The 27501-nt window shown below is 49.3% G+C and overlaps 1 protein-coding gene across 1 annotated transcript; it reads left to right on the top strand.

Moving 5' to 3' along the window:
* The first annotated feature begins 1810 nt into the window (after positions 1-1810).
* On the top strand, positions 1811-23826 carry RTKN2 (rhotekin 2). The gene is made up of 12 exons (XM_063307765.1): positions 1811-1873; positions 2150-2329; positions 4920-4980; positions 7246-7299; positions 8185-8302; positions 8847-9050; positions 11768-11862; positions 13560-13666; positions 15214-15345; positions 21342-21507; positions 22205-22312; positions 23494-23826. Exons 1-12 carry the CDS (start codon positions 1835-1837, stop codon positions 23694-23696), a joined length of 1467 nt encoding a protein of 488 aa, XP_063163835.1. The 5' UTR covers positions 1811-1834; the 3' UTR covers positions 23697-23826.
* The last annotated feature ends 3675 nt before the right edge of the window (positions 23827-27501 follow it).

Raw genomic sequence — 27501 nt, 5'->3', positions numbered from 1 at the left:
TCCTTACCCTTGCCTTGCACTGGGTCTCTGCACAGCACCCGCCCGCTCCTTGGCCAGGCCCAGTATGTCTTTCTGGCAGCTTCTTCCTATGTTTTCGTCCCTTCCCCCGACAAGCTGGCTGGGCGCCATTGAGTCATTCTTCAGCCCCAGCGGGATTGCCAGTGTGAGATTTCCAGCACGATGCAAGTCTGTGTGGTGGGAAGAGCCATTCACAGATAAACAGGTAAGTGCAGGATGGTCTCCTCCTCCTGCCATCTCATTCATCTTGGCTCAACAGTCAGCGGTGCCGAATTCACCCCCAAATCACTAAATATCAACTGGAAACCAACAATTACATCCAAAGTTTTCTCTCTCCCTTTTCCCCAAGGAAATCAACTCTTTCTCTTTGTCCTGCATCTGCTTTGCTACCCCTGGGCCAGAGTCACATTTAGAGTTTTCCGTGAAAGCCCCCCATATAAGGAACGGATGCCTTCCAAAGAGGCTGGAAGGTGCAGAGCTGCTCAGGCAGACAGGGCGATGCCAGGACATACTGAAGACTTCCTGCATCCTTCACGTGGAACCGCAGCCCAAGAGGCCTTTTCAGACCCTGTGGGGTAAACCCCAGTTAGATAGCCCATTAACTGGAGGGGAATAGGGAAAGCAGCTGCTGTCCCTAGGCAGCTGCCATTTTCTCCCCTCGGCCCAGGACAGAACCCAGAGACTTCTGTGCACCATCCAGTCCGCAGGCAGCCAGATTCCTTCTTGCAATGTAGACCCGCTTTGGCATTTCACTTCCCTCTGTGGCAGCGGACCCGGAGGAAGGGTGCCGTGCCCGAACGACATGCGGTTCGCTGCAGCTGGTCCCTCGCCAGACTTCGCAAACAGTTAAAGAGTTGGTACGTCCCCTGTTTTGTCACCCCCACTTTCTCCTTTCATTTCCTTTCAACAAGAAGTGGATTGCCTTTAATTTGGATATCCTCCAGAAGGAAGAAGGGGAAGAAAACTAAATCAAAACACACTTTGCTTCTGGAGCCTCCTCTGTCATGAACAACCTAGTTAGACTCACATACTTGGCTTTAACCCCAAACCTATGACTGGGTTTAGTCCAAACTAAACACGAAGTTTCAGCCCAGTGCGTGAATTTAGCTCAGGTGACATGTGGCAACAGTACATCATTTTATAAAAATTCTCTAACATAATGTAAATTTCAGCCCTTTCAACCACATATTCTTCCACTATTCCATTTTAGCCCATTTTATCATATGTTCTTTCAATTATTCTTCTGTTTCAAATTTCAATAATAGTTTATACATTTTAGCAATAACACATTCATCATTTGTACACAGTTCTGTCTCAAATCTAGTCTTACAATGTTCAAAACCAAAAGTTCCTTTATCTACTTTAACTTCTTCGAGTAATTGTACATAAGAGAACCACTGACGTGCATATCCTTTTGTCACCAACTGTTCCCTTGATTTTATTTTGTATTCCCCGCTTTTGGCCTGCTCAAGAACCCTTCTTCTGTGCACTTTATTTATTCTGCGGCCTCTTTGCAGGGCCGTTTCGTTTGGGAGAGAAATGTGTTTTATGCTCCAACGTCTCATAGATTTTTCTCGCAAGAAGCGCAAGAGATCCAGACGCGCGACGTGAAGCGAAGAGGCGGGAAGCTGAGCAAGGAGGGAGCCCCTCGGGCTGGGGGGGAAGGGAGGCCACCTGGCGATCGCGGAGCCGGGGCGGAAGCACCGCCCGCCCCCAGGGCTTCTTGCGGCATGGCGCGGCGGGGCGGGGCGGGGCGGGGCGGCCCGCAAAGGGAGGCGGGGCGAGCGGCAAGAGGCGGGAAACGCGAACGGCGGCCATGGCGGCGCGGCCGGCGCAGGGGCGCGGCGGGCCGGCGGTGAGCGGCGGCGGCGAGGCGCTCGGGCGCGGGAGGCGGCTGGTGATTGGTGGCTGGTGGGGAGGCCGGGCCGGGCCGGGGCTCGTCGAGGGAGCGGCTCTGGCTGTGCCGAGATCCGGCTCCGGAAACCCGCCAGGTCGCAGGGAGCCCGCGGGCGCCTCCGGCCTGCCCCTCCCGGGTCCCCCAGAGCCCGTCCCGATGGAGCCAGACTCGCGCGTTCCCCGCGAGGCGAGGCGAGGCGAGGCGAGGCGAGGCTGACTCTTTGCTTTGCCGCAGGAGCAGATCGAGGCGGAGACGCGGATGCGGGAGGGGCTCCGCAAGCTGCTGGCCGCCAGCACCCGGCGGGACCAAGCCCTGCGCGCCGCCAAGGCCCTGGCTGCCTGCGACGCCCGCCTAAGGGCGCTCCGCGCGGACCTCCGGCGGCGGACCGAGGCGGCGGCGGCGGCGGAGGAGGAGGAGGAGGAGGAGGACGCGACGGCGGCAGCGCGGTGAGAGACGCGCCTGGGGTCGCGCTGCGGGTGGGCCTGTCGCTCCCGGGCCACGTCGCGGGCATCTCCCGGCCGGCCCCTTCTGGCCTTGCGGGTGAACGTGCTCGCAGGTGCCGCCGCGGGTTGGGCGGGGAGGGGGACACGCTTTAGGCCGGCCTGAAATCCCAAATCTTGAACGCCGCGAAGGGGAGTCAGCGAGCCCCACTCGGGCCGGAGCTCTTCAGGGGACGGTCCTCTGGTGGAGGGCAGAGCAGCGGCAGCGGGTGCCCTGATGCCCGGCGGAGTGAAAAATGATGGGACACTCACCGCCTCCCCATCACCCGGATGCCTGGGGACTCGGCCGCCCAAGTTGCGGGTCTCCCGGTCAGCTCCAGCGGTGCCAGTCTGGATTGCGCAAGACCCGCTCGGCCGCTCCCTGCTTCTGGCCCGCCCCGCCCGCGCGGGCTGCTTCTGCGTGGACCCTCTGCCCGGCCCGGCCTTTCGCCCCCCGCTCGTCCCGGCCGCGTCTCCGCTTTGCCCAGAGGGTGCCCCGCCGGCCTCGCCCCCTTCCTTGGCACTCGCTCTTCTCCCGGTGGGGCGAGCCTGGCCTTGAGGCTCTCTAATCCACGGCGGGGGGCGGGGGCAGGTTGGCCGTTCACCCCCGCTTCCTCTCGTGGACACTTCGTAGCGGGGGCAACCCGGCAGAGAGAAAGGAGCGGGGAGGGAGCCCCCGCTGCAGGTGAGAGAGGTGTTCAAAACGAGGGGCAGGGGCAGGGGCCTTGCAAGAGGAGCGCCAGGCAGAAGTGCCTGAGCAGCTGGAGAAAGTTGGCCTCCGCTGGCTGGGGCTGCCGATTGAAGGGGGCCCCTCGCGGCTGGGAGAACGGCCCGAAAGAAGCGCAGGGCTCTGTGGCCACAAGGACCGGACTGTTCCCTCTCGACGCCAAGGCATCTGGGGATGAGCTTGCTGTTACAGGAGTCTGGTGGCCAAGTTTGCGTGTTCGGTAAGAGCTGCCTCGGGTGCTCAGTATTTGTGGTCTGGCTCGTCCCGTTGGCCTGTATGTTTTATAAATGATTGGCTGGCGCCACCTGCTGGCCAGTCTTGATACTGTCACAGCCGAGAGAGCAAGAAGCGGACGTTCGTCGGACGGTCTGACGGCGTGAATCTTTCCCAATGATTTTCAGGGGCGATGCTGCCGTGTTGCAGCTTCAGCAAATCGCGGTATGAAGAATTAACATTGTTTTAAACGCTTTGAAAGCACTCTTTCAAAGTCGTAACAATTGTGAAAAGAAAAACTCTACATTGTTTTGAATGGGTTCCCGGATGCAGGTGGATGCCTGTGACTGCTTGGCTGGATTTGCTTGTTCGTGGGTTGGCCTCCCAGCATCTCCCCACAGGAGCCGAGTGCCAAGCCTTGAGGGTCACCTCTCCTCCAGCGGCACAGAGCTCTGCGGTTGAAGTGGAAGAGCGGGCAGGATTAGCAGGAGCAAATGCCGTCCCTCCTTCTCCAGCACCTTCCAGTGGGGGTTGAGATTTATGGAGGAAGGAAAATGGGGACGAGTCCAGGTGTTCTGGGCATCCGGGGTATGACATGGAAGCGATGGGTGCCGCCTTTAAGAGAGCGGGATCCTTGGCGCATTTAGAGAGTTATTTAGAGTAACAAGGAGTGACTCTCTTAGCTATGAAGTGGACCCTCGTTTGGCAATATTCTGTTAGCATTAAGGATGCTGTTTGCACTTTCAAGGCAGCTCATAAAATTATACAGGTAGGTTTTTTTTTATTTTAAGGTTGTCCCTTAATTGTTGGAGATACTTTCTGGATAGGCATGTTCTACAAATTACTGTCCTAATGAAGCAGAGCCTTAAGCAGTTCGATGTATTTCTTATATGATCTGTGTGAAGATGTGGCAGAGAAAGAAAATAGGTCTTCCTGATACCTTTTATCTTCTCCAACGTGTTCTTTCTGAACACTTGCAGATGTGAATGTTAAAAAGTTTCTCATTTGGCAATAAGATTCCCATGGCTCTCGGCAGATTCCTTGGTAAGCCTTGGGCTCAACGATAGCAACGCAGCTCTTCTCACCCCAGGAGGCTTAAAAATAGTGTGGCATATTTGCAGTAGCAAGACCTCTCAGTGTTTGCGGGTTTAAATGGTTCTGGTCTTTCTATTAACGTTCCATTATTGGTGACTGAATTACTTCAATCACAAACTACCAGAAATAAGTCAGGTAGATAAACTTCTTCACCTGAAGTGTGATCTTTCAACTGCAACTGATGTTCAAAGGCCTTTGAAAAGGCAAATGACACAACCCACAATTTGCTTTTTCCCTAGCAAGACTTGTATAAAAGTTCCACACGCATCTCGTGTTTTGGGGTATATATGTACAAATGTGTCTTAATAAATGCAAAAATGTATGTAGTTTTAAATCCCTGAAAGGTTTAGTTCTGAATTATTGGGCTTTTTTTTTTCTTGAACATTTTAGTTGTACCCATTTATCCTACTTCAGACAAGGTTACCTTGGAAGAAAAGAGAAAAGAATGAAGTTTTTTTCTTTCTAATTGGAATTTTTGGTTTCTTTCATTAGATGTTCAGACTTTGCAGCTAAAGATCACGTAGCCTGTAGAGGGAAGGTTGGCATTTCAGGTATGTTTGTTTTCTGTCTACAATCGGAGACCATAGAAATTGTGCTGATCCAGCTTGTATTGCTCAATGCAGCATCTTTCCACTTAAATGCAGGCTCCATCTTCATATCCTTGGGTCTGATTAAGCTTCAGCAACTTGGATCACTTGGAGAGTAAATTCTTTCATTACCTTAATGTTAAAGGTTTTCCACCTAGGTAAATCCTGTGATTCTCCTGCAAAAAGTGTGGCTTTACATTTTCAGCTCCATAATTATGGAATGTGGTTAGGAAGGAGGCAAAATTTTGCTTCTAGTCTCAGGGTAGAGGGAACCACTTTGGGTATAATATAAGTAAAAAAAAATAAATCAGAAGCCTTGCTTTCCAAATGCTGCTCCTGCACCGGGCCTAGCCATTGATGGCAAAAAGGTGCAGATTGTCCTCCATCATCAGCAGTAAAACCAGGAGGGGGTCAGTCACGCGAAACCTGCTGTTGTCTGGACTAGCAGGACATTTGTAACAACTCTCATTTGGGCCCTAACAAGCATCATGTTAAGGCCCTGCCAGGTCTTCTAGGCCTGTTGGGCTCTGGAAAGGCAGCCATCCCCATGTTCAAAAGCAGCCTTCCAGAAGATTGGCAGACCTGTGCATACAACGAGCCCAGGTGATGGCTGACCGTCTCTTTCCGAAATGCGGCTTGGGCATTATCTGGGCAGATGCCTCTTTGCAAGGCCTTTCTTGCAACCCGAGCCACAGAGACCAGTAGCCCGATGGGGAGGAGGCATGCCTTCAGCAGACTCAGTTGGGTAGGTCCTAGCATCTGACAGCACCATCCCCAGCGTTGTCGCCAAAGTGCCGTAGATTATCCAGACTGAACAGTTTGTGTTGGGAGAAGAGAGAAACCAACAGTGGAACGGTGAATATTTTAGGCTGTTTCTGCAGTAGCCCTTGGATGGGATGGAGATGGCATCCTGTGGATGGTTGTTGAGACATCTTCACACTCCAGTAAGGATGAGCCCAGAGCCTCAATGGATGCAACTGCCCCTTCTCATCCCGCCCCCTTGTTTTATCCTTTTTATCGTAGGCACCCACCACTGTTCCTTTATTTCAACCCTAAGCTTGGGTGGCCATCTCATGTGGCCCTCTCAGTCTGCTCGCCTTTTTGTTCTGAGATCTTGCCAGGGCATACTGCGGTTATAATTTTATCTGAATTGTGCCTCCAGGCAGGCTTGTGTTCCTTCGTGTGACTTCAAGCAGGACCCAACCTACTGTCTAATTAAACCCTAAAATGCTTTGGAGCCAAGACTCCTGAGAGTATGTTGGCAAGAGCATTTACTGCTGGAGGACCAGGTTTTGAGGATGCACCTTGTGGGGCGGAGAACGTCTGCTGCTGAATTTGGCCGAGACGGCCTCTCCTTGGCCTCCTGCTGCCCTTCTGCCTGGCTCTCTAGCTTTGGTCCCCTCACTAGGGCTTCCTTCCAGACCCAAGGGACTCTGAGTTTTCAGTGAGAAGGAGCAAATGGTTTTAGTAAGCAAGATGAAACATGACATCTCGGTGCTAATCTTAAAGCCACGTGTATCCTGCTTTTCCCCCAGTGTACAACAACTGGCTCCCAGCAGCCACTTGCTGGGCCCTAGAGATTATTGCTGGTGGCGCCACAAGAAACATTCTTGACAAAATACAGTCATAGTTCAGAACAGTCCTTTCCTGAGGTGCTGTAATAATCAAGTACCCACACATCTGGCCTGGTCTGGCCTGGCCTTTTGCTTCTTGCCAGACCAGATGTGTGGCCACAGGTAAACTGGCACGGGGGTGGGGTGATGCTGTATATCCTGGGTTAGATGGTGGACCAAGTGGGCCCCAGAGGTCTACTTCAGGCCTTGAAATATCTCCCCATTTTCTAAGGTGATGTAGATATGAATGGAGTCCAAGTTTTGGTATAAATTAGCAGCCGCTGTTGAGCTGAGCAATTTGGCCTGTAAGTGGTGAAGTTCCTAAAACAGAAATACTATTTGGATGGACCAGTAAGTTCAACATATGGTAAGCACACTTCTTGAATTTTTTTACAGACTTTCACTTTTGATTGTAATACTCTTCACTAAAGACATCTTTCCTTCTGACCTTGTAAAACGCTACCCATAAAAACTCTGTAATTAACGCTGAGTGTTAAGATGGAGTGTGCCTGCCGTATTCTAGAAAAGAAAGAAAACAGAAGCTATTCTGAATATTTGGATTGTGTTGAAAGTGCAGTGTGGTATCCCCAAGCTTATTTTTCTCTCTTTGTTTTAGATTTACGAATTCCGTTGATGTGGAAAGACTCTGATCATTTCAACAGCAAGGACAGTATGTATGTTTATTTTTTAGTGGTTAGGCAACCCCTTTAACTAAACTGAAGCTTTGCATCAGTGGTTATTTAGTGCAGAGCATTATCAAGAATTTATTCTCACAGGGAATGTCTGCAAGCATCAGGTTATACCTGAGCTTGTTGACTGTAGCTGTTTGAAATTGGCTGATTAGGAACATACACTTTTGAACATGTGCACTTCAGAAAAGCATAGAAAGGGGTGACAGAAGCGATTCCTTCCATGCATTTGGCCACAGAAGTGCTGAAATGTCAGAGATAGAAAACGTTCTTGGCAGGTGAAACCACTGAAAGTTTGTCTGCTGTTAGATGGGCTGCTGGGAGACCAGGGAGGTTAACCCTGCTCCGTTTTTGCTGCCTTCTCTTCCCTTCCCCCAGACTGACTTCACTTTCAGTTTTTGTAAGTTCAGAGACTCTCGGTACAGCAAAATACTCCAATCCCTCGTTCCGCCTTCCTAATTCTGCAGAGGCTGTCGGTAGGGCATCTCTCTCTTTCTTTGGGTTTTAATGTAATCTTTTTGTGACAAATTAATTTCAAGTTTTGAACTTCCAGACATGATGTATGGTCTGAATATAAACGCTGATGAATTTCTGAGCTATTGGGCAGGTTTTTATAGTTCATTTTTAAAGTAAGAGATTTGCTAAGTTACATGAACATTAAGGACATAAATCCAGTTACTGGTTTCATTGTTTACTGTTTGTATTATATTAAACTATATTTTATTACTGTGTTTCATTTACTGTATGCGACACCTAGAGACTCTTAAGAGTGGAGCAGTCAGTAAATCCTATAAATAAATAAATACCTACCGAATGGTGTGCGACACAGCAAGTTATTTTGAAGTGTTCTGCCTTTTTTTTTGCAGGAACTGAGCGTTACTCCGTTTTTTGCTTACTCAAAATAGGAGCTCAGGTGTATGATTCAGACTTGCTTGTTGTGGATAAGGCCGTAACAGACATATGTTTAGAAAATGCAACCATATTGTGAGTATTCCTGGCCCAGGAGGGGCACCCAACATTTTGAACAGATTGTACTGTGTTAAAGTTTTAGAGAAGGCAAGCTTCATGTGAGGCAAGCTCCACCCAAAAACATAACCCTGAAAACAGCCGACTCAAGAAGCTAAATCGTAAAGGTTACTTGGGAATAGAGGCGGCTGCAGTCTATTCTGGGTAGCCGAGGACTCCACAGGCAGGCTCCTGGCCAGGGCCAAGCGCAGAGAGTGGACAGCACCTTTACGCCCAGCGAGGGCTTTTAAAGCAGAGCGTGCCTGTCCGTCTCTGCCAGACTCTCCAGAAAATTCAGGGGCTGTTGTGGTGGCCTTCTTTGAGTCTGCTGATTTTTGTACACGTTCCTGTGCTTTTAATATTTGATGCGTAGATTTTTTTGTGTTACTTTAAATTGTGCTGGGAGCATTCCACTGAAGAGCAGCCAACGTATTAAATAAAAAACAGAAATAATAGCTTTATTTGATGTTTGAAAGTATGGCCTGTCAATCTCCCCTCTGAAACACGCACCCGCTCTTTCCAGCGAGGAAGCTGGGCCAGACTTCCAGCTGCAGGTGGAGGTCTACAGCTGCTGCTGTGGGGAGGATCCCTTGACCCTCGCAAGCACCCCCAGGAAGCTGGTCAAGAAGCTGAAGGCCTCGATGGGACGAAGCACTGGGAAGAAGTTCAGTTCCGCCTTAGACAAGGGCAGCCTCGAAGCGCTCCTGCTCACGGAAACAGCCGCACCGTGAGTGGATTGGGGTCGGGGGGCTGTGGCGGGGGGGGGCATTCCTCAGAGGGTTTTCTGTGTCTAGAGCAGTTAAGTTCTAGAAACCCACCTTCTTGCTCTCCTGAAAGTGGGCGAAGCGGTTCAGATGACTGTGCGTCCCATGCCGACATGTGTCCCCTGTGTGCGGGCTGCTCCCCAGCAGGAGACACAGTGGGGGAGTCACGGGGCTTGGAGGGTGTGTGCGTCTGTGCGCATGTGCATGTGCATGTATCATTTAATGCAGTGGCCTTTCCCAGGAAAGTATTTATTTCTTTGTTTGTCTGCTTGTTCAGTTTCTGTGGCCAGCCTTCTCACATGCTTGGCTCTAGTTGGCTCACAAAATGCTCCGAGTGGTGCGGGGGCTGTTCGCCAGCTGTGGGAAGGGGCCGCAAAGCTGCTGCTTTCCCTGACATGCCCTGCTGTGTGCTAGCTGGGTGCTTGCAGGACCACCTCTCAGCACCACGGAGGGGTTGTGGTGGGATTGCGGCCTCCAAGAGGTGCTTCCTCTTTTCCGCCCTTCCGATGGCCACGCTTGGAAGTTTGTGATATCCTGTTTAGCATCTGCCTCCTGCCCTCTTCAATGGCTGAAGGGCCATTTGCCTGGCAGGGCAGCATGAGGCCTCAGAAGGGCCCTCCTGAAGGCTCAGGACCCCCTGTCGTGGGCTTTCCCCACAGCATTGGTGTGTCTGTGGGCACAGAGAATTCTTCCGCTGGGACAGTGCCTGGCGCCCAGCAGCCTGTGCCAGCCCCTCGAGGGAAGGCAGCTGGGCCAGGCCCCCTTTGAACCTGGGAGGCTGACGCGGCACCACCGCAGGCAGGGGCAGTTTGGAGGGCGCCCAGGGGAACGGCTTGCCTGCTCAATGAGTGGCATAGCTTCCCACAGGGCATGCTCGGGGGTGGGGGATGTGCAGAGAGGGCCAAAGGAATCAGCAGGTGGATCTTCCAAGGGCAACCCGAAGGGCATGTATTGGTACCGGCTCTCCACCATGCTGAGCCAGGAAGGGAATGGATCTTAATGCATTAACAAGGCAAAAGACTTGAAAATATATATGCAGAAATTGCTGCAGCATGGAAGCTCCTCTTCCAGTTTCAAGAGAACAAGGCGGGTCTGTTTGTATGAAGATGCTTCCATTTAAGGCAGTAATCTAATTCCAACATTTATGCAAAACGTTCTAGCTGTCCTAATTAGCCTGTTAAATTTGGAAACCGATAAAGATTTGCAGTACTAAGAAATTGGCAAATGGGAGCAGTTTTAGGAAACGACATGCTGAAGTTAGCCAAAAAAGAGGGATTTAGAAGGAAATTGTTTCTGCGAAGCATATTTCAGTAATGAAGCCGTTGGTTTTCTTTGGCAACGCTTGCACTATAAATAGCAAGGATCTCTAACTTTAACATTCAGCACAAAAAGACTTTCATCTGTAAAAAGAAACGCTGCTATTTAAAAGTGTAACAAAACACTTCAGTTTCAGATGGCTCCAGTGCATTTGTCTAGTGACTGAGGATCCGGGCCTGGAGTCGCTGGAGGACCGGGGTGTGTGCATGCATGTGTGTGTGTAGTAATGTGCTTCTAGAACTGTAAAATGGCTGTGAGAAGCCACATGAGCTGAGTAAAAGCAAATAAGCCTTAATGTTAATTAGGCTCCCAAAGATAAATAACCACAGGACTAAGAAAGGCGTGAGGTGCTCTAAAAACGATCATTCGGTGGAGACCCTTGTTGGAAAGGCGGCTGCCAGCAACTTTTCCTTCGGCTGCAGCCCCCTGGTGATACCCACTGGTGATAGGCACTGGTGCTTTTTGTGAAGAGAAGGGCATTCGGGTTTTCTCAGGTGCATATTGTCTCCAGATGCTAAACGGAAACATCCTTTGAAGTGAAGTGGATTCAAAGCAAGCAGCTTGTGTTGATCTGGGCTTATTGTGAACACCAATAACTCTCCATGGTGACCAAAGTAAAAAATAGATTGATAAGGGGCGCTTTGAATTTATCAGTTGTAAAAGCCATTTTTCATGTTTGTATTACATTGTTCCAGGGTGTGTGGACAGAACGCTCAGTTCCCAGTTGCAGGAAAAACAGAATTAAGAAAAACCCCTCTGCGTCCTCACAAGGAAAGGCTAATGCAAACACAAAGGAGGCAAAACTTGCTGGCCATAAATTGCTTCCTTCTCACCTTTTGAGCCACAAAGAACTTCCCAACCCCTTAGACTGCCTTTGGCAGCGAAGCCCACAACACCCCCTCCCCCTTGTAGATACCCAGTTAACAGGAAGTGAGGGGATCCTTGGTGGAATCTCTGCTTGCATCAGGCAAACTCCAAATAAAAACTCTGCTACTGGTGCAAGATTATTCTGACATAAGCACCCAGTGGAGCTTTCAACGAGGCTGGCTGCTCAGTGCTTTTGTATCGGGGAGGAAGCCATCTGGTGAGAAAGGACGACCCTTAACTTGGCCTTAGCTGAGCCACAAGAGCAGAGAGGGGCATGCCAGGAGGCTGAAGCCGGCTGGCCCAGGGACAGGCGGGTGCCCTCCCACCAGTGTCTGGCGAGCAGCTGGCGTGCGCTGAAGCTCCGGGCCCTCCAAGTGCCACTGCCTGGCCTTCCCCTCCTCCACTTCCTTCCCTCGCTTTTTGAGAGATGCAAAGAACAAAACTAGAGAGCAGACCATTGAATCCGATGTGTTTCCTCTCTCTTGGTCTTGACCAGTGGCGTGAAGTGCGGCTTGCTGGCGTTTGCATCCCTGACCCTGGAGGATGTGCAGGAGGGCTTCAGCGCCCACAACCTGACCCTCGTGGGAGATGGTGAGTTACGCTGAGCGTGTCCAATGATGGGGAAGTCATCCGGATTGGCCTCAGAGAAGCTTTGCTTGGTGTGCTGCACCTTCAGTTGGGACCCTCGGGGGGGGGGGGGAATTGTTTTCCTGCCTGAGTTCAGGAAACGTCTCTCCCCAATGCCCCAACATCTTTTTGGAAGGAGGGAAGCAGTGACGGGAAGCACCACCTTCCTTCAGAGGTTCCCTCTTGGGGCTGCCCAAAACCCTCCTTGGAGGCCCTTGTCCTGCGCCGCTGCGCTCTGTGCTTCCTTTGAATGTCGGAGGAGAAGGTCCACTCTCTGCTGGCGGGAGACGTACATCAGCCCCGTTGGGTTTCGAGCGTGGCGGAACAGGACCCTCCGAATGCCCTCTGTTCGGAGGCTGTGTGCAGCTCATTTTTCTACATTTTGGGGCAGAGGTGGGCGTGAGAGGCAGTGGTGCTGACATAATTTGTGTCTGCGTGGAAATATTTGTTCTGAGGAGGAAATTCTGAAGGTGCCACCATAAATCTGGGTCACGAGAGTTAACCTTCCAGAAGCCCTCAAAAAACTGGGTTTTCCTGTAGGAATTGGGGCCAGAATGTTAGTTGAGCTTAGTATGGACGTTTTGCGAGATGTGAGCGAGTTTTGCTTGGAGCCTTGACTGCGTGGTGTTCTCCTCTGTGGGGGGTTTAGTTTATTTTGCTCCAGTTCATATTTTTATGTGCTGTCAGCTGCCCAGAGTCACTAGGTTGAGATAGGCAGCCTTATAGATGCTTTAAACACCAAGTAAGTGCTCAGCCAAAGGCCACGGACCACTTGCTCCCCCAAAGGCTGGGGGCCACCTTTGGATTCCACTCACCCCCCCCCTCAGAATAACACCCCTTTGCAGTGGCAACTGAGAAATAAGTCCACCCAAACCCCATTGGTTGGAGTGGTGGGGAAATCATTGTATCTCTGAGAGAGATGGGCAGGGAATAAATTTGATATATAAATGAATAAAATAAATAAATATTATGGTTTTGGACAAGCCTGTGTTTTCCTGGAGATGCCTCCCTCCCTCCTTTTCTCTTGGTGGCTGCCAAGAATTCCATGTGGCTGAATGTGGCTGAATCTTGGCCAAAACAGACTGTTCACTATGATCTACAGTAATGTCAGAATTGGAGAACTGGGGTTCCAAACAGGGTTCAGTGTGCATCTTGATGGCACTTGGCTCAGGAAGGTTTGAAGGGATTAAGCAGAAAATGTGCCTTGTGGCCTGGAGTTTTTGGCGTTCCTGGATACGTGTCTCTTGCCCAAGGGTGGCTGCCGATGCCCCTGCTCCTCCCGGCCTCCCTGCAGCCAACCCGTCCTTTGACTGTGGCTGGGTATGTGGGCTGTGTTGCCCGGCAGGAGCCCTTCTGCCTCCCGAGGCCAGCAGCTGCCAGGAGCACGGATGCGAGAGGGCCGCTGTACCCAGATCTGACCAGGGGATCTCCCTGAGTCTGGTGGGCCAACGAGGGAGCTGACTGTGGGACCTGGTCTCCTTCTTGGAAGCCTTTTTCCAGGGTAAAAATCTCACAGTGGAATGAATTCATAAATCAGGGCTGGACCGTTTGTGGGAACACCACTGTTTGCTCCATGCCTGGTAATAAATTATTGTTAAGTATGAGTTTGGTCCAGGAATGTTTACTCTAACCAACTGGTTTGTGTTGGATTTTCTTTTTAGAGCAATCTTCCTTTTGGCTCCCGCTGTACGGCAGCATGTGTTGCCGCCTAGTCGCTCAGCCATACTGCATGACCCGGGACATGATGACCGGATTTCTTAACGAACAGGTGAAAGTGCCTGATTGGTCCCCGTCAGCACCGTCTGGTGTGTGGATGGCTCCTTCCTCAAGTATTGGGAAGCTGTGGCCTCAGCTGCCCTTGCACACCAGGCCTTTGGCAAGGGAGCAGGGGTGCTCAGGAGCTAAAGGGGGCTCTCCTGGCCACCCCCAGGATCCCAGCCTGGCTGATCTGCTGAGGAGCAGGAAAGAGACCCGGGAGTGTGTTCTACCATTTCTCCCAAAACAACGATAGTTCAGAACGCTTCCCGTTCCTGAGACAAGCACAAATCCATACTCCCCGGCCTTGTGGGGTGCCGGTTGACGCTCGTGGGGTGTTTAGTCCGTGGGAGCCCCAAATCAGGAAGAGCACCTTTTTCAACTGTGAAGTCTGCTGCAAGGCGTAAGCTTTGGAGAGCCACAGCTCGCTTCAGTCAGACATTGTGGCTGTGGGGGAAGCTGGTCCACCCCTACCCACTCCCACCCCCAGGACAGCCTGTTGGCCAGTGGGAAGGCCCCCGGGATTGAGAGAGGAGGGCCAGCGGTGGTTGGCAGCAACGCACCTGGAGTCTTCCAGTTTAAAGTGCCGCTGAAGCAACGCTTATCTCCTTTGAGAGGCTGTTCCGCAACACAGGTGCCACGTTCTAAGGAAGAAAACTACCTGGCAAGAAAATGGGAAATTGGAAATTTTGGAGTTTGGAAATGTTTGGAATTGGAAATAGGTAAATAAGGGTTGTGATTTATGGTAAAGCCACATCAAATAAAGCATCTTCAGCCCAGAAGGGTTTTAGTGTAACCAGAAATTTGAGGCCGAGTGTTCAAAAAACAAAGCATCAGCATCTGGTCTCTTTCTAAATCTTTGTTATCTAGCACTATACAGAATAAATGTTTATTACATCCAGGTAAATCCATAAGAATTTATTGGGGCCTACTCTGGAGTGCATCTTTAGAATAGTGCATTGTAGTATTAAGGGATGACAGAGTCATGGAAAACGGGCTTCTCTTATTTTAAAAGAAAAATTGTTCAAAGAGCTCTTAAATTTCAATTGGCTCTTAAATTTCAATGATCAATTGTTAAATTGCTACCTCCGGCAGCAACTCAGGCAAAATAAATACCTTTTTAAACTGAAGGATGCCTTGGTGCCCCTTTTGCCATCTTCAGCTGAAACCCAAAGCTTCCTGCAGAAGGGTCCCTCCCCCGCAGTCCTGGTAACCCAGGCAGTCCATTCAAGACCCACAGCCAGGACAGAAGCTCCCCCCACTTGGGGGTGGGGGACAGAAAGGTGGCAGTAGTGGGCCTGATCCCCTCACCAGGAGGGATGGTCCTCCTGCTTTCTTGGCAAGGAAGGGCTGCTCTCTGCCCTGGGTGGAAGCACCCGCCTGAACGGGGTGAGGATCTGGCATGCGGAGCCCCAGAGAGGCGACGCCCAGGGGCCTCTTCCCTCTGGAATATTACCATCTGTGTCACGAAGGCCATTGGATTGGCTGATCTGCAGAGAATGTTCTCCTGGCAAGGGCCTGATCGTTCGTGACGACTCTGACAGAGGACACTTCTTGCAGCAATCGGTGGGGACCCTGGTGGCCTGGAGGCGGCGATTCTGCGTGCTGAGAGGGGGCAAACTTCTCTGCTATTCTGCCCCCGAAGAAAGAGAGGCCGACGCGGAGCCCGCCTTGTCCGTCTCCATCAACCGGGTAAAGGGAAACATCACTCAATCAGCTTAATGTTAAATTGTTGTATTATTGCTACAGTTCATTAATCTTTCGTTGGCTAAATTTTTGTAGGTATGAAGGGTGGCATTCCCTGGGTGAGAAAGGTGGGCTTCAGAGCAGGGGGCAGTGAAAACAGCACCCCTTTTTGACCGGGACTGGAGCTGAGAGGGATCTGAACCAAGAGAGTTTTCCCTAGGGTAGGCATTTGCTTGAAACTTATTTTCCCATCTTAAGGAATTCAGTAGAACAGTGCCTTGTACCTACTGGGGACCAGTCCTCTGCTTTATTGTTTATTGCAAGAGGTTGGAAGCAGAAAATGGCAGCACCACCGTGTCTGATGTTTTGCTGTCAAATTGAGGGAAATCCATGGAGTGCAAAGGAAGTGGTTGGGAACATCTCCCTGAAGTTCTGCTCAGTGTGTGAACTGAATAAATGAGAGAAGACGGGAAGGGTTACTGCTATGCGTGGTGGTGAAAGGGGGCCGTCAAGCCACAATGTGAAGTAGATCTTTTGTGAAAATACAGGTAGTCCTTGCTTAACAACCATTTGTTTAGTGACAGTTCAGACTTAAGACGGTGCTGGAAAAATGACTTGCAACCGATCCTCACGCTTAGGACTGTTGCAGCATCCCATGGTCAAGTGATCACAATTTGGGTGTTTGGCAACTGGTTCACATTTATCACCGTCACAGCATCCTGTGGTCATGTAATTGCTATTTTTGACCTTCCTGGCCGGCTTCTGGCAAGCAAAATCAATGGGGAACCACACGATTCACTTAACAACCATGTGGTTTGCTTAATGCCTGCTCACTTAACAACTGCTGCAAAACGGTTTTAAAATCAGGTAGGATTTGCTTAATGATCACTTAGCTTAGCAACAGAATTTGGGGTCCCAATTGTGGTCGTTACGTGAGGACTACCTGTACACATATTCAAGGCATGGCCAACTATTTTGATTTTTTTTTTTAAAGTATGGCTCATTACACCTTGGTGAAGCTCTTGCCCCTTTGGAGCCCTAATCCTGGCTTCTCTGCAGCCTGGTTTCTAATTAAGCAGAACTCTAGTTTAGAGACTCCGCAAAGGATCGTTACCTTGTCGTGGTGCTGGAGCTTGAGCACCTCAATGATGCCATGAGCTAAACCGTGAAGGGCCACCCAAGACGGGAAGGTCATGACAGAGAGGTCAGACTAAATGCGATCCCTGGGGAAGGTAATGGCAACCCACCCCAGTATTCTTGCCGTGAAAACTAAATGGATCAGTACAACCAGAGATATGTCGGTATACCATCGGAAGATGAGACCCCCAGGTCGGAAGATGGTCAAAATGCTACTGGGGAGGAACAGAGGATGAGCTCAACTAGCCCCAGTCGTGATGACGCAGCTAGCTCAAAGCCGAAAGGACGGTTAGCGGCCGACAGTGCTGGTGGTGAACGGCGAATCCGATGTTCTAAGGATCAACACACCATTGGAACCTGGAATGTAAGATCTATGAGCCAGGGCAAATTGGATGTAGTTATTGGTGAGATGTCAAGATTAAAGATAGACATTCTGGGCGTCAGTGAACTGAAATGGACTGGAATGGGCCACTTCACATCAAATGACCACCAGATCTACTACTGTGGACAAGAGGACCACAGAAGAAATGGAGTAGCCTTCATAATTAATAGTAAAGTGGCTAAAGCAGTGCTTGGATACAACCCCAAAAACGACAGAATGATCTCAATTCGAATTCAGGGCAAGCCATCTAACATCACAGTGATCCAAATATACGCCCCAACCACAAATGCTGAAGAAGCTGAAGTAGAGCAGTTCTATGAGGATCTGCAGCACCTACTGGACAACACGCCTAAAAGAGATGTTATTTTCATCACAGGAGACTGGAATGCTAAGGTGGGCAGTCAAATGACACCTCGAATTACAGGTAAGTATGGCCTGGGAGAACAAAACGAAGCAGGACATAGGCTGATAGAATTTTGCCAAGACAATTCACTCTGCATAACAAACACTCTCTTCCAACAACCTAAGAGACGGCTTTACACATGGACTTCACCAGATGGACAACACCGAAATCAGATTGATTACATCCTTTGCAGCCAAAGGTGGCGGACATCTGTACAGTCGGTAAAAACTAGGCCTGGAGCTGACTGTAGTTCAGACCATGAACTTCTTCTTGCACAATTTAAGATCAGACTAAAGAGATTAGGGAAGACCCACCGGTCAGCTAGATATGAGCTCACGAATATTCCTCAGGAATATGCAGTGGAGGTGAAGAATAGATTTAAGGGACTGGACTTAGTAGATAGGGTCCCGGAAGAACTCTGGACAGAAGTTGGCAGCATTGTTCAGGAGGCGGCAACAAAATACATCCCAAAGAAAGAGAAAACCAAGAAGGCAAAATGGCTGTCTGCTGAGACACTAGAAGTAGCCCAAGAAAGAAGGAAAGCAAAAGGCAACAGTGATAGGGGGAGATATGCCCAATTAAATGCAAAATTCCAGAGGTTAGCCAGAAGAGATAAGGAATTATTTTTAAACAAGCAATGCGCGGAAGTGGAAGAAGACAATAGAATAGGAAGGACAAGAGACCTCTTCCAGAAAATTAGAAACATTGGAGGTAAATTCCAGGCAAAAATGGGTATGATCAAAAACAAAGATGGCAAGGACCTAACAGAAGAAGAAGAGATCAAGAAAAGGTGGCAAGAATATACAGAAGACCTGTATAGGAAGGATAACAATATCGGGGATAGCTTTGACGGTGTGGTCAGTGAGCTAGAGCCAGACATCCTGAAGAGTGAGGTTGAGTGGGCCTTAAGAAGCATTGCTAATAACAAGGCAGCAGGAGAAGACGGCATCCCAGCTGAACTGTTCAAAATCTTGCAAGATGATGCTGTCAAGGTAATGCATGCTATATGCCAGCAAATTTGGAAAACACAAGAATGGCCATCAGATTGGAAAAAATCAACTTATATCCCCATACCAAAAAAGGGGAACACTAAAGAATGTTCAAACTATCGAACAGTGGCACTCATTTCACATGCCAGTAAGGTAATGCTCAAGATCCTGCAAGGTAGACTTCAGCAGTTCATGGAGCGAGAATTGCCAGATGTACAGGCTGGGTTTAGAAAAGGCAGAGGAACTAGAGACCAAATTGCCAATATCCGCTGGATAATGGAAAAAGCCAGGGAGTTTCAGAAAAACATCTATTTCTGTTTTATTGACTAGTCTAAAGCCTTTGACTGTGTGGACCATAACAAATTGTGGCAAGTTCTTAGTGGTATGGGGATACCAAGTCATCTTGTATGCCTCCTGAAGAATCTGTATAACGACCAAGTAGCAACAGTAAGAACAGACCACGGAACAACGGACTGGTTTAAGATTGGGAAAGGAGTACGGCAGGGCTGTATACTCTCACCCTACCTATTCAACTTGTATGCAGAACACATCATGCGACAAGCTGGGCTTGAGGAATCCAAGGCTGGAGTTAAAATCTCTGGAAGAAACATTAACAATCTCAGATATGCAGATGATACCACTTTGATGGCTGAAAGTGAAGAGGAACTGAGGAGCCTTATGATGAAGGTGAAAGAAGAAAGTGCAAAAGCTGGCTTGCAGCTAAACCTCAAAAAAACCAAGATTATGGCAACCAGCTTGATTGATAACTGGCAAATAGAGGGAGAAAATGTAGAAGCAGTGAAAGACTTTGTATTCCTAGGTGCAAAGATTACTGCAGATGCTGACTGCAGTCAGGAAATCAGAAGACGCTTAATCCTTGGGAGAAGAGCAATGACAAATCTCGATAAAATAGTTAAGAGCAGAGACATCACACTGACAACAAAGGCCCGCATAGTTAAAGCAATGGTGTTCCCTGTAGTAACATATGGCTGCGAGAGCTGGACCATAAGGAAGGCTGAGCGAAGGAAGATCGATGCTTTTGAACTGTGGTGTTGGAGGAAAATTCTGAGAGTGCCTTGGACTGCAAGAAGATCAAACCAGTCCATCCTCCAGGAAATAAAGCCAGACTGCTCACTTGAGGGAATGATATTAAAGGCAAAACTGAAATACTTTGGCCACATAATGAGAAGACAGGACACCCTGGAGAAGATGCTGATGCTAGGGAGAGTGGAAGGCAAAAGGAAGAGGGGCCGACCAAGGGCAAGATGGATGGATGATATTCTAGAGGTGACGGACTCGTCCCTGGGGGAGCTGGGGATGTTGACGACCGACAGGAAGCTCTGGCGTGGGCTGGTCCATGAAGTCATGAAGAGTCGGAAGCGACTAAACGAATAAACAACTAGTTTAGAGAAGCCAGCAATGGAGCCTTGGAGCCAGCCTGAATCAAAGGGCGGGGCGGGGTTTGCTAACGGGCAAGCTAAGAATCCCTGCTTGGTCACTGGCACCAGGAGGACCCCCCTTCCTGGCCCTGGCATTTAAAAGATTTCTTTTAGTTACAAGTCTCCCAATTCTACACTTCCCTCCTCCTGCAATCAGCAGTTAGGTCTGGATGAGGGAAGCACCTTGTCGATTGGAGCCGTCGCAGAGAAGACGCTGCCCAATGCAGAAGGGTGCTTCTGTGAGAAACGACAGGCTGCAGCCACTTGCCTTCCAGCTGTGCCAGTGGCACAAATTGCAGCTGCCAGCTTCAGTTACCCCCACAACAGGCCTTTTGGGCAACAGGGCTCCCTGTTTCTGTTACAAGGAACATGAACATGGATCTTTTGTGACAGCGGAGCAGGCAGCCCAGGGTGGGCATTGCCTCTCATTCCCTCTGATGACAGCCAGGCTGGATTCTTGGTCCGGCTTCCTGTGGAAGGAAGAGCTCCTTTCCTGGTTCTGCCCTGTCTTGCTCTGCTCTGCGAGCCCCTTGACTGAGCCCCATCATTCCCTCCCTCCCCCCTCCTTCCTCCCCATGTCTGGGGACTTCCTGAATGGGATGTCTATACCTCCTGACCTTCAGAGCTACGTCAGGTCACCTGCCCAACACCTGTCCTGGCAGCGGGCCTCCTCTCTCCCTCCCTCCCTGGGGCCCAAAGGGGGGGTGTTTTCTCTCCTCCAGCAGAAGATGGCAGCAAAGGGAGCGCTTCTCCCACCAGCAGGAGTCAACCGCCTCTATGCCCTGCCAACCTGTGCCAGTTTTGGCAAAAGCCTTGGCCCCGCTGAGGAGCCTTGCTCTGAAGCCCTCTGGGGTGTTTGTGACCGACCAAGCTGGAGAGTTTGGCTTGGCCAAGGCTGGGCAGAGGCTTCCGTTAAGCTTTCCTCTTCCGCCCCCTTGCTCTGCGCTGCAGAAGTTGCAGGCAGTTTTAAATAAGATACTTAACATGCAATTCCTTGGATACTTTTCATCTGTTGCATAATGTATTACAGCTTCAGAAGGATCAGCCGATTACTGCTGAAGTTAGCATCTTCAATCGCCTGAATAATCAAATGAAGAATAAAGTGTTTTTTATCAGAGAACAACTTTTGTTTTATAAATGCATTTGTGCCATGAGACATGTAGCCAATGTTAAATGAATTGTTCATTTAACAACTGGCTGGCGCGCAGTTCTGACCTGTTGAGTATAAAACTCCTTGACTTAATTTTGTACTGGTATCTATGGTTACCTGAATTAATAGGATGCAGCATTTATGGATACATTACCTAATCTTCTGTTTTTTAGAATGAAACATTTAAATGAGCAAATTCATCAGATAAGCCACAAACAGCTGTGTGCATTTCAAACAGCTCCTCCAGTAAAGTCTCTTTAAAAATCTGCAGTCTCAAGAATATTCTGCAGGTTTTGATAGACTGTCAGTCCTTGGGGTATTTTTCCCACCAGGACAACATGTGTCACATGAAGTTGCATGTTTAATGGTTGCTGGAGTGAGCTGACATGCAGGAGAAGAGGGGGAAGTGTGGGTGTGGGTTTCAGTTCAGCCATGTTAAAGGAGGCCAGAAAATGTGCATGGCAACATTACGGTTTTGCTCTGTATTTTATGTAACATGTAGGAAACCCGAATTTGTCCTGTGGATAAAGAGGCTGGGAAAAAGACCAATAATTTCTCAGTTATCAGCCCTGAGGCTGGCAAGGCCACGGCTCGGGTGTTTGCAGCGGAAAGCCGGGAAGACCTTTGTAAATGGATGGAGGCTTTCTGGCAGCACTTCATTGATTTCAGTGAGTGGCTCCATGTTCTTTTTTCCTGGGGCACCTGGAGAGGTTGAAGGGGAGCACAAAGGCTGCAAGGCGGCCTGGCACAGCAGCCCTGGCATTTGCAAAAGCCCCCCTCCCTTCTGCAGTCACAGCAGAATCTCTTGAAACTGGCATGATCTGACTTTCCGTTGCCATCCATGCAGGTCCCTTTAGAGCCTCAGAAAGCAGACTCTCAAAATCTCCCCGGGGTTGACTTTTTCCTTTCTGCAAAAGTCTAGCTTTAATTGATTGGTTGGCTAATGTTTTGTACAAATTTCATAACCAGTTAATTACTCATTCGTAATAATTTGCTTGCAATAATAATAGTAATAAAACAATAAATGACAGTGTCAGCTGAAATAACTGAGTGTAAAGTTGTGAAGGTATCAGATTGTAAGGATGGGGATGGGACATGCACTGCAATTATCCACATCCTGTTTTGGAAATACAAAGTATCAGTTAGCTTGGAGGTGGTTGATTCAGAGGCATTATGCTCACCAAAGAGATGATTGCAGTACTGAGGCTTGGTTTACCTGTCAGTCTGGAGCAATTATAAAAATAGCGATACAAGGCGTTATGGGGAAAAATGCCTATTTTTGAACATAATTATGTTGGTTGCATATAATTCTAGTATTTAAAAGTGGAGAATATGAACTCTGCCTACTTTCTGATTTCCTTTCAGGTCAGTGGAAACACTGCTGTGAAGAATTCATGACCATGGAGAGGATGTCCCCACGGAAACCACCACTGTTCTCAAGCAAAGAAGCCACTTCGGTTTACCAAGAGCTGAGTAAGTAAGTGAGAGCGCAGGGCCCCGGAGCGAGGCCAGACCCGTCTCTCGGAGCCTCCACCTCCAGCGGATCTCTGCCAAGGCTGCAAGACAAGCAGTCGGACCATATAATGTTTACATGCTGACTTGGAAGGAACCTCCTGGGTCCGGGGACTTACTGCAGTGCAGAGGACTTCTGAGTAAGGCCTATTTTGTCAAATAAACATGAAGTCCACCAGAGCAGTAAACTTTTTGTTCCTTGGTTTACCCCGTGTAAAGCTACTGGGCACCCCAAACCGGCTTTAGGCAAGTCCAGACTGTCTCTTTGAAGCAAGCCCAGATTGTACAAGCTATTCTGAGACGTGCACCGACTAAGAGCTGGAGCCGTGAAATGGGGTGTCCCTGGTTAAATAGCAGTAAAGGGTGGGACTGAGGTCTTGGCAAGAAACAGACTGTGCCCCATTTGTGTAATGTGTAACCTGCACCTTCGGGGGAAGGAGGAACAATCTGGCCAGTCGCAGGCAGGGTGGATGGGGACGGGACTTGCCAGCTGACTAGCAGGACGCAACTGTGGGCTCCAAAGCCCCTCACGGTTTGTGGATGCCTGACACTGAGCAGGAGGAAAGGGTCCCTCGTTGCCAGCATTTTGCTGAATTACGCAGAATAATACCTGCGCTGTGCCTCGAAGGGCCCTGCATAAATCAGACCCCTGCTGAAGGCATCCTTGGCAAGGCCACGTGGTCTTTGGGTCCGCTCTGCAGAAAGGGGGCTTGGGGAAAAGATGCTGCTGCTTTAAGGTGCTGGGAGAGGAGCTGGAAGGTTGGCCAGACTTAGGCTCATGAAAAGGAAAGGAAATTCATGAGGAGGAGTGGCATCTTTTCCTAATTAACACTAAGAATCTATTCCAAAACTGACCGGGAGAGGCCATCCTTTGACCTGCTGTGGACTGCATGAGATAAAACTGCTTTCCATTTTTCAAAATGGGCTGCTCAGCAGACAATAAATTATCTGTATTCAAAATATTAGAAGGTGCCTTTTTCTTGCCCAAAGAAAGTCATTTCTGTTGCTCCTGGGCCATCTCTTAAAGGCTGGCTTGCTAAATGAAGGATCGTTCCTGGAGGTGAAGGTCTCATTCGTGGGGCCAGTGTTGCAGCTCAGCTCCAGTGTGGTGACACTTTTGTGTTGTCTTTAAAATGTGCCAGGCATTGATTCACCGGGGAAGGCCAACCCTATCGTTGCTACAGCTCAGTGCAAGACGGAGGAAAGCCGGGGGACCTTGCTTGTCGGCCCGGACGAAGCAGAAGTGCCGGGCAGCTCTTCTCAGAGGCTGAGCAGGGGCAGCCCTGCAGGAGGCCGGGATGCCGAGGGGACCAGCCGAGGAAGGAAGCCCCCATCCGGGCCCTGATCCGCCTCTCCGCAGCACTGCTTTCCCAAGGGCCCAGGGGAGGGCCTCTGCAAGCACTGCCCCTTGCCCCGTGGGCCCTCCCACCCCCTCCTGTTGTTCCTGGTCTTGGAGACCCTCGTCCGGCTCCAAAGCCTTGGCACTGGGCAGAAAGGGGTTGACCCCAGTCCCCATTTGCGTGCCAAGTGTGTCCAGCTGGGGTCCAGCATTTTCTCATCCTCAGACAACGCTCCCGTCATCCCCCGAAACAGCCTGGATCAGTGGCTTTGTGACTGGAGAGGGAAGAGCCCACCTCCATGCGGTATTTGTTGTTTCTCTCTTTGTCCATGTCCTGAACAGCTTCTTTAGCAAAGACACAAATCAGCGGCATCCTTTGGCACAGGAAACCTTTGAAGGACTCCAGTGGGGCTCACTTCCAAAACTTCTGCAGAACCTTTTTTAACAAAGGCGTACCTGACCCTCGCCTCTCTCCCCCTCCCTTGGCTTCAGTCTACAAAAGTACGCTGGGCCAGTCAACAGGTGAGGACAGGGAAAGGTTCTGGGTATCTTTTGCTGTTGCTGTTGCTGCTGTTAAGCCGCCCCCTGCATTGGCTGGAACAGGAGGTGGCTGAGGGTCTGGTCAGTTGCCACCCTTTTCCGGGGGTCAGATGGCGTGGAGGTGGGGCTCTGAGCCCAGACCAAAGGCTTTGCCCGCTTTGAAGTGGGTGCTGCTTCCTTGGCCCTGACCCTTCCTTTTGCCTGCTGGGCAGTCGGGCACCAGGGGCCCGGGAAAGCCACCGAGGCTCTCCCCACTTCCCCCTTTTCTCTGCTGCTGCGGTGGGACGGACCCCCCTGGTGCATCTTAGACCGGGCAGCTGGTACCCAAGACTGTTCCTGGCCCACCGCCAGCAGTGGGGGGCAGGCAGCCCATGAGAGGAAAGCGGTCCTCCTCTGCCAACGACTCCCCAGCGCAGGTCTGGTCAGAGCCCCGAATGTTGTAGTTGAGGTCACTAGGCGAACGGAACATCCGCAAGGCTGCGTCTTCTGAGCCATTAGTTTAAAAAATCCTCTAGCTTAATGAGCAGCATGAATCTCTCAGTTGCTATTTTGCTAGATTGAATCTACTTAAACAGGATGTATTTGTAGCTGTTCCCACTCTGAATATGATGGGATGGAAAAGCTAATTGGCAAATCTCAGCTCAAAGCCATCTGAAAGGATCAGAAGCCCCCTCTCCAATTTTAAATGTTTGTATTTGTAAAGACTACCATCTGAATTAAGTTCTTAAAAGCTAAAGGGTGTAGTATTTTTATCTAAAATGCTAATATCCCTCTGAATACTTTCCACAGCCAGTAGGAGAAATTGGATGGGCTTATATTAGCAAGGAATAGATTATGTATTACAAACAGAATCAAAACAGAATTTATGCTCAAATGACATCAGAACTTTATTCGGCTGGCTGAAACTGGTACTGTGTAAAGGTACTTCTCTCAAATACCTTCTTTTTAAAATCTGTTTTTCACTGTCCGTGTTTGGCTTTGGCAAAGAAATAGCTCTTGGTAGGTTGGTTACAGACTGCAGATCTGTGGGATGATGGAAAACAGGTACTTGAGGAGTTAGCACTGCATTTGATGTCTTTTTATCAATAGTGTTTTCTGTATGAATTACTTTTTGTAGCGTACGAGATGCATTATACGCTGTGGAGGTTCATGTTTACCTATTTTTAAGTTGACTGTTTTTCTAAAACGCAGAATAAAGGAAATGTAGCAAAGTAATAACGACAATGCAGTCTGAGATTAGTACTTTCTAGCCCCATAATGAGAATAGTAGGAACCTTTTTGCTGGCACATTTCTCTCAGCAGCAGGCCGTGCCAATTAAGCAACCGTTTCCATTTTCAGGACTCCAGAATACATGGGGTTTGTTGATACCAGCCTTGACTCCACCCCTTGAGTGACAGATGACCCACGAGCAAAGCATTTTGGATTTCTCCATCTTTATTTCATTAACGGGGATTTATCTGAATAATCCGGGGCAGTCCAGGAACGATGCCTGCAGAGGAAGTCCCCTTTCAGCCCAAATAGCTTTTGCAACTGAGTTGGGATTTGCAGAGTGTTCTCAGGCACAGGACTGATCCTGCAAACTTACTTCTGACAGGCTCCTAACCCAGTAAACACTTTTAGTGATGGCCTCGTCTCGCTCCGGCTTCTGCCCATGAGACCAGAAAGCGGGGAGGGCTTTGTTGTGGTTATTTACAGAAGATCAAAAAGCAGCTGAAATGGGGGAGGGGGGGCGAGCGTGCCCATTTTTTTTTTTTTAAATTAGTTTCCATGGATTACAAAGAAAGATTTCTTCAGTAGCTTATCTGCCCAATTAGATAGCAACGTGCCTAGTTCCATTATTAGGGAAAAGAACAGTTTGGCTTGGAACTGGCATGCAGAAGTCCCCCAAACACACACCAGCCATCTTGCACCCGGGATTAGAGATTTCACCCGCAGAAGCTCTGCATGGTTCCAAGTCACAGGCACAACCCAACACCATGCGTTTGTGCCAGCTGCACCCGAATTGGTTGAGGCTATAAGACTGAGTTTCCAAAGAGTGCACCGATGCTACTTCTACCAGCCACTTCTAATTCCCCAGAGGGCCCCCGCGGTCCTCTCCCCCTTCATGGGATGCCTCATGGCGAAGCCGTGTCGTTGGCAGGCTGGGGGAACAACCCCTTTTGAAATCGTGTTGCTTCTCGCCCCTGCCTTTGGGGGAAACCTTTAAAGAAATGCATATTTATGTAGTTACTAAATCTGCATTTAAGAAATCTACATTTGTTTAGCGTTGGATCTGCTGACACAACGCTCAAAGTAGCTAAATAGTGTCTGTGAGCTACACAGTTCAACTTAGAGTGAAGACCCCGCCTGGGTAAAGAGCAAAGTGGAGGATTTGGGGCTTGGAAACACCTCATCAGAGAAGGACTTGGGTGTGAGACTGACAGCCAATTAACGGGGCCAGCGAGAAAGGTGGATTCCCCTCACAATGGAGGTGGACCTTGGCTTGGAGCACAAGATCTTGGCCTTCCTCTGTCGGCATCCTGCAAATTCGTGAGGTCACAGTAGGGCCAATGGCTGGGGATGGCAGAATCACATTTCAGGGCACCTGCAGGGCCAATGGCTAGGGGCATTATATCTGAGGTTCCTTTTCAACTTGATATAATGTGGTTGGAATTAGTAGTTCTGTGACTGTCTAAAGCAGTGTCTCTCAACCTTGGCCACGTCAAGCTGTGTGGACTTCAACTCCCAGAATTCCCCAGCCAGCATGGGGGAATGGCTGGCTGGGAAATTCTGGGAGTTGAAGTCCACACAGCTTGAAATGGCCAAGGTTGAGAAACACTGGTCTAAAGCTTCAATCTGTTCACATAGTTCAGTTGAGGATAAATCAATTTCATGGTTAAAACTTAGTTTGTAACTTTGTATCTGAAATGTTAATTAATAACCTAGAATACTTCACTTTGCTACTGAAATGTTTACAGTATTGTTTGTCGTTCTGAGATTCAGCAACCGGGAAAAGGGAAATTTATACTGTATGGTGAAACTTAAATGTTGTGGAATGTGAGAAGTTCTGAGATTAAATAGGAAGCATTTCTTGTAGTTTATTGTGGTGCATTGGTTTTCCAAAAGAGGCGAACAAATGATCAGAAATGGCCAGTTTCTCTTTGTTTTGGGTTAGGCAGAGTCTTTCCAGGCAACACTGAGAATATGGTTTAGGCATTCTTACATTTTTTGAAGGGTATATTTTCAGCATTAACAATTACACCTTCTTGACATTTATGAAATAAAAAAAAC

This window comes from Candoia aspera, chromosome 6 (genome assembly GCF_035149785.1).
Source record: "Candoia aspera isolate rCanAsp1 chromosome 6, rCanAsp1.hap2, whole genome shotgun sequence".
NCBI classification, from domain to species: Eukaryota; Metazoa; Chordata; class Lepidosauria; order Squamata; family Boidae; genus Candoia; species Candoia aspera.
Note: the sequence above shows the minus strand (reverse complement) of the source record. Positions and strands in the feature narration are given on the sequence as shown.

Excerpts from the sequence above, each read along its gene's own strand:
- RTKN2 (XM_063307765.1), top strand. The coding sequence starts at position 1,835 with ATGGCGGCGCGGCCGGCGCAGGGGCGCGGCGGGCCGGCG. Across the intron at positions 11,863-13,559 it reads CCTGACCCTCGTGGGAGATG|AGCAATCTTCCTTTTGGCTC; the intron begins GTGAGTTACGCT and ends TTTTCTTTTTAG. Across the intron at positions 21,508-22,204 it reads GCAGCACTTCATTGATTTCA|GTCAGTGGAAACACTGCTGT; the intron begins GTGAGTGGCTCC and ends ATTTCCTTTCAG.